The sequence below is a fragment of the Abramis brama genome (assembly GCF_963993115.1).
Source record: "Abramis brama genome assembly, chromosome: 18".
NCBI classification, from domain to species: Eukaryota; Metazoa; Chordata; class Actinopteri; order Cypriniformes; family Leuciscidae; genus Abramis; species Abramis brama.
This window is the reverse complement of record NC_139980.1, coordinates 8,398,940-8,411,536: the sequence shown is the minus strand read 5'-3', so window position 1 is coordinate 8,411,536 and position 12,597 is coordinate 8,398,940. Positions and strand designations below refer to the sequence as shown.

Here is a 12,597-nt window from a genome sequence, read left to right as displayed (position 1 = left end):
TCAGAAGGACAACAGTCATACATATAGAATCATTTTAAACTAAATTGTAAAAAAAAAAAAATGCTACTAAAATGTAGATTATTTCCCCTTTAATCATTGGAATATAAATGTGGAGGCTTTAATGTGCTATTTCCTCAAAGATTGCATCCATTAACCCTGCAATCAGTGCCATGAATACTCACTTTCAAATAATTCATCTCATGCTTGCAGCTGTCAGAAGCTCTTTATTGTGCAAGAGGGTTTCCAGCTGTGTGTTTATTTAGGTGCTTTAATTTGAGTGCTTACTAATGTCTTGATAATTCCTGTGATTTAAATGTATTTCCTTAGACCCATGTTCACAGATTGGAGGGCCAGGTGAAGAAACAGGAAGCTTACCACAAAGATCTACAGGAAATTGAGCGTTGGCTGTTGCAGATGTCCAGCAGGATGGTGACTCCTGACCCGTCATCAAGCGGTGGCCTGGAAGCTGCCACTCAGCAGCTAGCCAGACACAAGGTGACAAATCATAAATCTTCACAGAAAAGCAAAAGCCCTTAAACAACCAATCAAATGTTGTTTACCCACATGTAAAATTGTTCTCGTAAAACGAAATTATAACATCAAGAGTTCCTGCTAATACCAGTGTTTTCAAGAATATTTAAAGCTACTACTTGGAGAATCTTTTGTGTTAAATTTATATGTCTCATCTCAGGCTATTATGGAGGAGATAGCAGGTTTTGAGGAGCGTTTGGCTACATTAAAGGAAAAGGGAGAGGATCTGTTGTCCGGCTGCAGTGAGCGCCTCCAGGCACGGCTTCGCCAGCAAATTCAGAACCACCAGCAGGGAGCAAGAGACAGCTACTCTGCCATCTGCAGCACTGCCCAGCGTGTGAGTTTACTTATCTTTAAAAACTCATTAAATTCAAGAAAATGCCTCTGACTTGATTGAAAATGACAGCAGAGTTACATTGTACAAAAAAACTAACTATGCAAACAGCATAAAAATGATTTATAAACAAATAATATATAGTTAGAAAATTCTGCAATTTTTGCAATGATTTCCGTTCATTGTGTTAGAGCCACTGTGTATTGTCCCTCTGCTCACATCAGAATACTGTTCCAGCAGCTAGCTCAAGCGTGCCAACTTTCTGCCAGAACCTCTTGATTATTTTAATCCACCCTGTCTGGCTTCCTAGTTGCACAGGACCAACTAAAGTGCTGACAAAATCCTCCTCTCAGTGTACTTGTCTTTTAAATCAGATTAAACAACCCTTACCAGGCAGTCAATAAACCAGGGATGTCTGGCAATGAAATGTGCTTGACATTTTGACTTCTGCATGCCAGTGTCATTACAAGTAGACACATCAGGAGGCACTAAGAAATCATTTCTCCATGAAAGCGTATCATTAAAGCCCACGGCAATGAAAGTGAGCACATACCCCCTTTGCAAATCACCATTTCCCCCCTACTCCAGCTCTTGCAGTATCCCACCAAAAGCTGCCACCTGCTTTCCTCTAAGAACCCTAATCACACACACCCCTAATATGGCAACCACTCTCTGCCATCTGACACATTGCCTGCTCAGTCACTCTCTGAGCAAACCACCCAGTCTATTAATACCTCGGCCCCTTCCCCGTGCCAGTTTTATTTAGCCCATCAAGTCCAATTCCGTCAAAACAAGCCGAGGCATTGATAAAACCCTTCCCTTCTGGTTGGCTAGTTTATACCCTGTACCATTTTGTGCCAGCCTTGCCAGAACAATGCCATCCGGTAAATCCTGCCACCTGGCAATCTGGTCAATGAGTCCCATAGTCTGCATGTACTCTGCCAACTCCTGTCATCTGCCAAAGCAAGCCTGTCGTTGCCTGCCCCCCGCGAGGACTTGTGAATTAAGAATGTCAATCAGCGTCAGCTTTTCTGCTCATGGGATTAGGGATGCCAGAGCATTCAACACCTGTCAAATGGACTTTGCTTTATGTTGACCTGATTTAGCATGGTTAACTGTATGCCCCACCCATGTCATTCTCCGTTTTTCTCCTCAAATATGTCAGAGTCATGCTGTTCCTGTTTTATGCAGCTAAGGATTACTTTAAATACCCTTTGATGTCCATAATTTAAATGCTTTGTTATGAATTGGCTCGGTTTTGACCCCTATAGAGGTGGTATTGTTTAGATTTTAGCCAATTACCTTTGACCACTAAAAGCCAAACTTGAAGCAAAACTCTTCTGTCTGTTTGTGCAGGTGTATCAGAGTCTGGATCGGGAACTGCAGAAGCACGTAAGTCTGCGGGATACGTTGCAACAGTGTCAGAGATGGGTTTCAAATGTACAAGAGGAGATACAGCTTCCTGCACATGCACCACTCTGCCTACAGGGGGCGCTAGCACAGGTATAGGTTTTTATGTTGTTTTGTGTATCTACACAAAAGTGGCTTTACTGCACAGTTAAGTTGCAATGAGAAAGCCAGCGTCTATGTATAATCAACTCTACCTCATTTGGTTTTTGGGGGTCTCTTAAATGTCTCATTAGATGAAGCAGGATCGAACTCTGCAGGAGCAGGCTAGTACCTATTTGCAGCTGGTGTGCTCTACCTGTGATCTTTCTGATGAGAAAGTACGAGAGACGGCTGCTGAAATACAGCAGGTCAAACTTCAGGTGAGTGACTCGTATAAATACATTAAAGTTTCTAATGTTCTAACTTCAGATTTTAGTTGTTTCTTCTTCTATGGGCACTTTTTTTACAGAACCCTTAAAGGGATATGGTGATTGGAGAAAGAAATTTCTCTCAATGCGTTTGCATTCACTTTTAAAACATTTACATTCCCCAGAGAAACTTTGCATTTGTTTTATTATAAAAAAATGTACATGTAAAAAGGCCATTCCATGCCTTCATAATTTATTTTGCTTTTCAAACAATGTTTGTGTTGGTTTTTATAGTTTTTCACTTTAAAATATTAAAATCCATCATAAACATTGGATTTGGTTAGAAAATGTTTAGAGATGTTTTCTGCCTAATACAGATTGAGGAGAGGATGCTGGAATCTCAAGAACTAACAGAAAACTGGAGAGAGATCAAGGACTTGCGTTCCAACCTTGAATGTCATCTTCGTGAGGCTGAACAACTCCTCCAGAGCATGTTGAGGAGGCCAGCTGAGCTCGAGCCAAAGGTTGCTCAGAACCAGCTGGACCAGGCTCAGGTAAGTGACAGCTTTGTTTCCAGATGAAATCCATTTGAACACCGCAAAATGATTACCCATTTTTATGAAACAAGGGTTATATGAGATTTTACTGAAACACTACTGCAAATTTTATATTACATTAATACCTTATGCACAAGTTTTGTACGATATCTATCAGTTAATCATATACAGTCTATTATGTATTGCTGAAAGCTCTGGTGATCTTTGGCCTCTGTTATATTTCCTGGCAGGAAGCTTCATTCATTAATAAAGATTTCTCCCCAGATTACTCATCTGGGTGTAATTATGGATGTGTGAATTGATTTGTCAGTGCCTGTAATAACAGCGTCCAGGCAGACCCCTTCATTGTGTATGAAAAATAGCACATATTACCATCTCTGGATGTGCTGAGAATTGTCAACAATAGATTGAATGAAAACCCCAATTACCTCAAAGCTCACTCTCCGCCAGTGACAGAGGGCGTCATCCAGAGCTGTCCATTTGGCAGGATATCAAATAAAGACAGGCAGCATTTATTAATAATACCCCATATTTCATGCCACAAAGGACTTTATCCAGGAGATGCGCGCCAGGCAGGTTGAGCTGACCCAGCTGAGAGAAAGCATTAATAGGCTAACGGCTGGTCAGGAGTCCCCCGAGCTTATGGAAGTTGGGCGCCTGCGCTGTGCTTGGCTGGATCTGGGCAGACAAGCTGCACAGCTGCTGGAACAGAAAGAGGAGGATCTACAGAGAAGCGGGGACTATCATGACTGCATTTGTATGGTGGAGGAGTTGTTTGACCAGCTGTCCAAGAAATGGGATCAATTGGCCAGGCATGCAACATTCCCTTTCAGATTTTGCACAATGTACTCATGTTTGATAGTTACCATGTGTTGTTCTTCAGATATCATTCTTCTCTTTGTTTACAAAAATACTGAATCTTTTCTAGGGGAGATATTGAGAGCACAGCTGAGTGTCTGGATGCCTTAAAGAAGTTGTCCACAGACTTGCAGGACCAGAGATGTGTGCTCGATGATCTGAGAAATAATAGGCACGGAATCCTGCCTCGTCTGAGCTTAGAAGACAGAGACCTGGTTAAAGAGCAGGTTGGTTACCTTGAGCAACGTTGGACCCAGGTGGAATCGCTTGTCCAGAAGAAAATCCAAGATTCAGCCCAGACACTGGAAGAATTGAGTCAAATTGAGGACCATTTGCGGGAGGCACAAGAATGGGCTGAGTTGCAGCAACCGTCTCTCTCTGAGGTTCTTAAGACCAGTCCCCCTCCAGATTTGGCCCAAAGCTTTCTGTTTGATCACTTGAGCTTTTGTGCAGAACTGGAGGCCAAGCAAAAGCTTCTGGCAGAGGTTGTGACAGATGCTAGCAGCCTTTCCTATCGCCTAGGACTTAATGAAAGGAGGAAACTGCAGACTTTAGTCCAGGAAGCACAGGCAAAAGTAGAATTGCTTGGAACTAAGGCAGCCCAATATCGTAAAAGCCTCAGTAAAGTATTTACAGAACGAACGCAGTTCCTACAAGCCCTTGACAGGGCAGCTGAATGGATCCGGAAGCAAGAGCAGAGGGCTCTTGCAGATGATCATGTGGCGCTCCTACCAAATGTTCTGCACAAGCAGGTGTCAACTTGTAAGAATTTTACCAGCAGTCTAAGAGCATATCAGGTGGAGCTCACGTCACTTTGGACACAGGGACGAGAATTAGTAAAGGATGCAACCGAGGAGGAAAAGAAGGTGACCCTTCAGAAGCTGGAGGAGTTGCAAGTCACCTTCGAAGCCTCCTTGCAAAAGAGCATGGAGCATCTGCAGAATCTAGAGAAAGCACTAGTCATTCGGAAGTACTTTAAAGTGGACCTTGACAGGATCTCTGAGTGGCTAAAACAAGCAGAAGTAGCTACATTTCCAATTATTGACCTGAGCGGGAATGATGAAGACCTTCAGAACCAGTTGACCGAATACCAACAGCTTCTTGATCATGCTTCAGAGTATGAAAATCTTTTGCTTATTGTTCAAAGGGCAGGACAGGAGATACTTCCCACCTTAAATGAGGTTGACCACTGCTACCTAGATGAGAAACTCAATGGCTTTCCACAACAGTACAATGACAAGCTGTTGTTGATTAGAGAGAAACGCGACAGGATCCAACAAGTGCTTTTGGAGCGCAGGGAGTTTGAGTCCCTCATTGATGTTACACGAAAAGCTTTGCAGGAATTTCAGGAGAAATGTGATAGTTTAGAGGTGTCAGCCAACCAAAGTCTAGAAGAGGGAGAAAGATTGCACAACAATTATGAAGTTCTCCAGAAAGGTCTTGCAAATCTCTTTCAGGGAATGAAAGATCTTAGAGGTAAAACTCAGGATTTCCTTAGCATGGGTCAGCCATATGCTCCCGAAGTCACTGACCAGTTAGTTTATCTCCACGGCAGTCTTAACCAGCAGATAGAGTGTAGGTTGAAAGAATTACAGAAAACATTGAAAATATTAAATGACCACCAAGCAGTTATCAAGAAAATGGACTATAGCATCACTAGATTAAAGGAACAGCTTGACAAACTTGACTCAGTTGAGGAGGTAGATGCCACAGAGAGATTATCTACTCTATACAACCTATTAAAATGTCTTGAAGTGGTTAGTTCCTATCCAGAGGGTCTCAAAGCACAAACCGATGACCTCAACCAGCACTTTGATTTAGAGACCCTTAAGACTCAGGTAATCTACAGGGAGGAACAACTTCTTACTTTAAAGCAAAGGATTAATACAAACATAGAAGAATGTGAGAGAGGTTTTTTAGGAAATAAGGATTATCAAACTGATATTAAAGTATCAATAGACTGGCTCAAGAGTATTAGGGATCAATTGAGATGTCCATTAATATTTGAAGAAGCAAAAATTGAGATTGTGCAGGAGGAGGTCAGATCACTTTCAGCACTTCAAGAAGAAATGAAATCTAGGTTTAGAGTATTAGAAGGTCTAACTAATGAGGAGAAAGAGAAGTGCATCAGTGACCAAAAGCCATTTCCAAAACTCTTTGAAACCAATTTGATGGATATTCCAAAGCTGAAGGATGATCTTCAACAAGCTTTTAATGCTAAACAGGTAAGATTATATTAATTCCTGACAGTTAGCCTGTGTTTTCTGACTTTATGAAATACTGAAGGTGAGCTAAATGTTTCCTTAAACTGTTTATCCTCAGGTGGCCTTGCAGTCTGTTCTGTCCCTGCTCCAAAGATACCACCATTCCTTGCAATCCATCCAGCAGTGGTTTGAGGAAGCTGGTGCTCTACTTGAGCAGGCCCCACATAATGTAGACCTGGATAAAATTTCAGACTGCCTCAAGGACTTAGAAAATATAACAGGCCGGGAACAAACTGTCAAGTGTACGAGGCAAGAAATGCAAGATCTAATCCCTCAAATGGGTGACTTTTTGAGCCCTACTGTATTTAAGCAAATCCAGCAGCATTGTGTGGAGTCTCATCACAAGGGCACAGAGGTCTTTGAGCAGCTAAAACAACGTAGAGACAACTTGGAACGGTAATGCTAATGAGGTTTTGGCATCTAAATAGTTTTAAATATTGCACACAAGACCCAAACTTGCATTGCCTTGTTCATATTAACATTATGATGATTTACAGGCATTGATGTTTATACAGTTTATACTTTTTTAACAACGGGATTTGAAGTCACACACATTCACTATTTGTTTGTTAGAAGCATAACTCAGTGGAGATCCTTCCAAGATGAAACAGATAAAGTTATCAGGCAGATGAATGAAGTTGAGAAGAGGATGACTGAGTTTACAACTGCCAGAGCAAACTCCGAGCAAGAAGCTGAAGACAAGCTTTGTTTATACCAGGTCGTGACTATGCATTTCTTTCCTTGCCTAACTCCTTAAACATTGACTTTGATATGGGTTTTGCAGTTATTCTAAATATCTCCTATTGCTTCCATTTCTGTCTACAGAGAATTATGTTACAAGTTCAGGGTCTTGAAGACGCACTAAATGAACTGAAAGAAAAAGCAGCACAGTTTGATCAGCCTGCAATAAAAGACACTACTTCTCAGTCGATCCATTCACTGAGCCAACGGTGGACTCGGTTGTACAGTGTTGCTAGAGCTCAGGTGAAAGCCCTCCAAGACTCTGCAGATAACTGGAGATGCACCAGAGAGAAGGTAAGGAAACTTCATGAGTAGATACTCACAACGTATTACACTAAGATGCTCTTTAAATTCAGAGAATGTAATCAAACTCATGCAATCAGTGCAAATCAGATACAAAATGCCATAAAATTATTGTTAGGTGCCAAAATAGCATTTTTATTTTTAAGTAAATAAACAAACATTATTTCCTATTAACTGTGGAAAAAGTCTAACCAATGATGCCAAATGCATGAGTTATGGTGAAGTAAAAGCAGTTATTCTGTAAGCAGTGAGCCCCTGTTGTGGATCTGAGATCAGACCAGAGCATCAGACGCCAACAGTGGCCTGGGAATGATGTAATGCTTGGCAATGATAGTCCATACAAAAATAGCACAACATGGAAGTTGCCAACTCACCACTTCCCCCATAAATCTCTGCTGGAATCACTGTAATGTTAGCAGTACCTTGTCTTGTTTTTTTTTTTGGCAGCGCACACTAATTCTTGTTTCTTTGTGATCTAAGCTTGTTTCATTGTTCCGCTGAGGATATGACATCACTCAGTAAGAAAGAGTCATAGTTCTTGCAGAACTCTATGTAGCACAGAGAGAGAGGAGAGCTAAAAACCACAAAGAGCTGTTTTCATCTGTTTCATGACTAGTTCATTATTAAGAGTTCTGATATCTTCTGTAAACGCAGTTGCTGATGTCTTAATCCCCTTCTGCGATGCAATATATTTATCATTCTTTTAGATTCAGTTAAAGGACAACTCCGGTGAAAAATGAACCTAGGGGTAATTAACACATGGTTACCGAGTCGATCTTACCCTGGGATGCGTTTTCATGAAAATCGAATGTAAAGAGTTTTATCTCTAAAAACAGATTAGCTCATAACACTAGTATATGGGGCACAGAGTAAGTAAAAGTAAATCGCTAGTTAATACCACTAACAAGGCTCAAAATAGCCTCACACTAACACGGTAGCATAATGAGGGTCCCTACATGCAAACCGAAGCATTGAGAACTTTGTAAGTGTACAGACAGTTTAATAAGAAGATAGTTTATAAAGACAGTACATTACGCGTTTACAGACAGGATCCATCTTGGAAAACAGTCTCAACTAATCGAGTCACGAACGCCGTGCTAAGTGAGCTTGTTGATAGGAATTACATTTGTGAAATCTAACGTAGCACGGCGTTCGTGACTCGATTAGTTGAGACTGTTTTCCAAGATGGATCCTGTCTGTAAACGCGTAATGTACTGTCTTTATAAACTATCTTCTTATTAAACTGTCTGTACACTAACAAAGTTCTCAATGCTTCGGTTTGCATGTAGGGACCTTCATTATGCTACCGTGTTAGTGTGAGGCTATTTTGAGCTTTGTTAGTGGTATTAACTAGCGATTTACTTTTACTTACTCTGTGCCCCATATACTAGTGTTATGAGCTAATCTGTTTTTAAAGATAAAACTCTTTACATTCGATTTTCATGAAAACGCATCCCAAGGAACGATCGACTCAGTAACCATGTGTTAATTACCCCTAGGTTCATTTTTCACTGGAGTTGTCCTTTAAAAGTGAAACAGTCATTAAGAATTAATGGAGTGTAATTTATCCCCAATTTTACATTTGTTAAATGAAAGAAGGGGGTTTAGACATCAGCAACTGCGTTTACAGAAGAGAAGCAATAAAATTAAATCTATATATTAAATCTATATCTACATATTAAATCGACATAGCTGAATGAACGTCCAAAACTTGTAACATTTCAATTTAATGGCAACTGAACATGATAAAGCTTCTTTTCTTTCTTTTTTTTTTTTTTTTTTTTACAATAAAATGAATGCTATTGCATGATAGTAGCACTTATTAACAGGAGTAAAATTTGTAACCCATCCCACATCTCTCTATGATTAGCTGGAGAAAATGCGAGCTGTCTGTGAGGACCTGCACAGTCGCATTCCTGACAGCATGGTGGAAAAAGCCTCCAGTATGGCAGCCCTACACAGTCTTCTGGAGTACCACGACTCCTTCAGTCGAGAGGTGGAGAGAGAGAGCAGCTCCCTGACCCTCATCAGACACCATGTGCTCAACCTGTTTCTCCATCCTCATGTCGCTGCACCCTCCACACCCAGCAAACACCAAAACCAAGAGAACCCTTGTCTGCTGGAGATTCAGAGCATTCAGGAGAAATATGACAAGTATGTCTGTCTGTCTGTCCGTTCGTCCAATAAATTGTTGAATTTAAATGTTTAGGTTATCTATCAACTAAATTCTATTAACTTTTCAGATCTGTCTGTCGTTTTATCGTTCTGTCTGTCTTTCTGTGCTTGAGAAGTATATATTAAATCCATCCAATTATTTAGCTTTGATTTGACAGAGTTGAGACAACACTATTCCAGTTCCATGTCATGGAAACCGTTCCAGTAATTTTTGAAAAATGTCCAACCCTACTTTTCTGTCATTCTATCATTTGCATAATAAGTCTTTTCTGTTTCCTTTTTCTCCTTCAGTCTGTTGCAGCAGGTGTGCGCTAGCCGGCAGCAGGTGCAGGTGGAGCTGCTGGAGAGAGAGGAAGTGGTGAGGGAGTTGGGTCTGCTGAAAGGCTGGATTCAGGACACCCAGGGGCTGCTGCTGAGTCCCACCGCAGACCTGGATAACCTGCTCACTGACCTGGAGGTACTGCAGCGACACCATGCACAGTGGAGAGATGCATTCTAAGATCCTACAACCCGGTTTACTTTACTCATGATAAGTATGGTTTGTTTTTATGGTTTCTGCTAGACGGCTCACGGTGGCATGCAGTCTCATCGCCAGAGCCTTGAGCAGATTGCAGATCGTCAGCAGATGAAATATCAGGACCTCCATGCCACTCTTCCTTCTGAGATCAGCACCCAGCTGGCAGAGATCACACTGGCTCTGGGTTCTGCAGAAGATCAGGTACCTTAATTCATATTAGGAATTTCAAAAATACAGGTACCAAATTAATTCTGGTGAGGAATTTTCTTAAGTTTGTAAATGTAAACCTGCGAGACCAAAGATTGGATTTGTGTCAAAATATAAAATCTGTGCATTAGACCTTATAATGAAGCCTAATTGACCAATACAACAGAAAACCAGTAACTGGTACTGATTTTGACTGCTGAAAGTTTAAGTAACATCTCTTTATCACTTAGCAATTTTTTTCTTCTGTGCTCAGGTGCAGGCACGGGAAAGAGAGGTCCAACACAGCAGAGATATTAAAGAAGACTTTAACTCCAGACTTCAGGATATCTCAAAGAAAGTCAAACTCATCTCTTTGAAACTCAAGCAGAAGGCCATGGATGTTGAGGAGGCTAAAGAGGAAACAGAGGTACAGTATGAATACAGCACTGCATTGGAAGCTGTGGTACAGACTTGCCCTAATTACTGAAGTGCACACTATAAATAATGACATGCGTGTACTCCAAAATGACTTCCTCGCAACCTGATTTCTAAATATATCAGAATGAGTGCAGTTTACAACAAGGCATTTTAGTATTATTTATTAATTTTATATTTTCAGTATTCATTTTAATTTTAGTTTAAGGTTTAGTAATTTTATGTTTTTAAGTTTTTTAATCTAGTATTTATACTTTATTTTAATTTCTTTCAGCTTTATTTTATTTGATTTCAATTTCTAAAAAATATTTTTAATACATTTATTTTTAGTTAACAATAACAACACTGCAACAAGGCGGCATGTCATTTCTTACAACACTTTTTATCATTGCATATTAACTTTAAACAGGGTGTTTTTTAACCTGCCATTTCTTTGTTTTTTCTTGTTTTTTTTCTCTCTTAATCCAGACTCTATTTGAGGAGCTAGAGGAGTGTGGCCGTGCTCTGTCTGAGTTAGATGTGTCAGTGCAGGAGTTTGGAGAGCAGAACCCTCTCCTAGCCAAACAGCTGGGCTCCAGCCTGAGTAAACTGACCGAGCTTCATGCTCAGACCAGCAGACTGGCGGAGGGAAGGACCACATGCCTTCAGAAGGTCAGCTTTGGGGAAAACCTGTTTGGAAACAGTCATTATTTTTGTGATTCTGTTTGTTGTTGATGCTAGTGGCACAGAAATTACACACTTCATCTTCAAATTTGATAATTTTTTCTATAAAGTGCAGTGGTGGAATGTAACGAAGTAAAAATACTTCGTTACTTTACTTAAGTAAATTTTTTACGTATCTGTACTTTACTTAAGTAGAATCAATAGTGCATACTTATGACTTTTACTTCGTTACTTTTTGCAGCAATTATTATACTTTCTACTCCACTACATTTCTACAACGTTTCGTTACATTTTCGTTACATTTTCTGATCAGTTTTTCTTTTTCCCCTTGCCAAAACAGGGATTGAAAATCATCTCCATGTTTTCGGTGCTTACGTGTTCATGTAGGCTAACATGTAACTGTGGCGCTGCCAATAAAGCACCTAAAAGCTGACACAAAGAACCGGCAAAAGTAATGATTATGAATATGTAAAATATAGGCTAGCCTAACAAGGAGACATTTTAATTGATGCTGACGCGCGATCTTTGCAGTGAACTCGCCAGAGAGAAATGCACATTTCATACGGATTACATGCAGAGAACAGTCAGTCAGTCAGTTTTCTTTCGTTTTGAATTGTTCTGTTTAAAACTACACATTTCAAGCTTTTTATATATATATACGTCTCAGGTCTGTGAGGCAAGTACAGACCTGAGTTTCGGTTCATGAGTCACTTTCACCAGTTCACGCGCCCGCGCCTCCGTGTCCTGATCTATTTTCTGCTATATTTACTTATTTATAAAATCCAGGCAATTGGTGGATGAAACATTGATTAAAATTAAGATACAATTAATACGAAACGAAATTCACTTTAAAGAAGGGCTTTTAAGGTCTCTGTGAACGTTTTAAAGCAGTATTTTAGTGCCGCTTTCAGAGCGCTCACGTGCCTAACGGAGAACTGACACGTCCGTAACATTGTTTTTTTCCTCATAAATGTAAACACAAAAAAATAAAATGAATATTTTATGTTCTGTGGAGAGCCAACCCTTCTTCATCCGGTGGGTATATTACTTTTGGTTTGCACAGTGAAATTCACAGGATTACTAAAAAAATATTTTGCCACCTAAAAGTTAAAGATTTTTTTTGTCACGTCCGTTACGGATTTATATTTCCCTCATATTAAATATAAAACGCATGTGTCTGTAGACTAGTATTTTTCTAATGTCTGGACTTCTTTATTAAGGGAGTATGGGGAGTAGGCCTATGGATATATAAACAGTTTCAATTGGTATTTGAGAA

At 40.2% G+C, this 12,597-nt stretch overlaps 1 protein-coding gene across 1 annotated transcript in view; it reads left to right on the top strand.

The window, feature by feature from the left end:
• Positions 1–12,597, top strand: part of syne1a (spectrin repeat containing, nuclear envelope 1a) — a 121,563-nt gene that overhangs the window by 64,844 nt on the left and 44,122 nt on the right. The window contains exons 71-85 of the mRNA XM_084091051.1: positions 328–495; positions 692–868; positions 2,222–2,368; positions 2,509–2,634; positions 3,000–3,176; positions 3,726–3,991; positions 4,108–6,262; positions 6,360–6,697; positions 6,875–7,019; positions 7,127–7,336; positions 9,216–9,499; positions 9,812–9,977; positions 10,083–10,238; positions 10,498–10,650; positions 11,127–11,309. Coding sequence (XP_083947177.1) covers positions 328–495; positions 692–868; positions 2,222–2,368; positions 2,509–2,634; positions 3,000–3,176; positions 3,726–3,991; positions 4,108–6,262; positions 6,360–6,697; positions 6,875–7,019; positions 7,127–7,336; positions 9,216–9,499; positions 9,812–9,977; positions 10,083–10,238; positions 10,498–10,650; positions 11,127–11,309 — 4,851 coding nt within the window. The remainder of the gene's footprint in view (positions 1–327; positions 496–691; positions 869–2,221; positions 2,369–2,508; positions 2,635–2,999; positions 3,177–3,725; positions 3,992–4,107; positions 6,263–6,359; positions 6,698–6,874; positions 7,020–7,126; positions 7,337–9,215; positions 9,500–9,811; positions 9,978–10,082; positions 10,239–10,497; positions 10,651–11,126; positions 11,310–12,597) is intronic.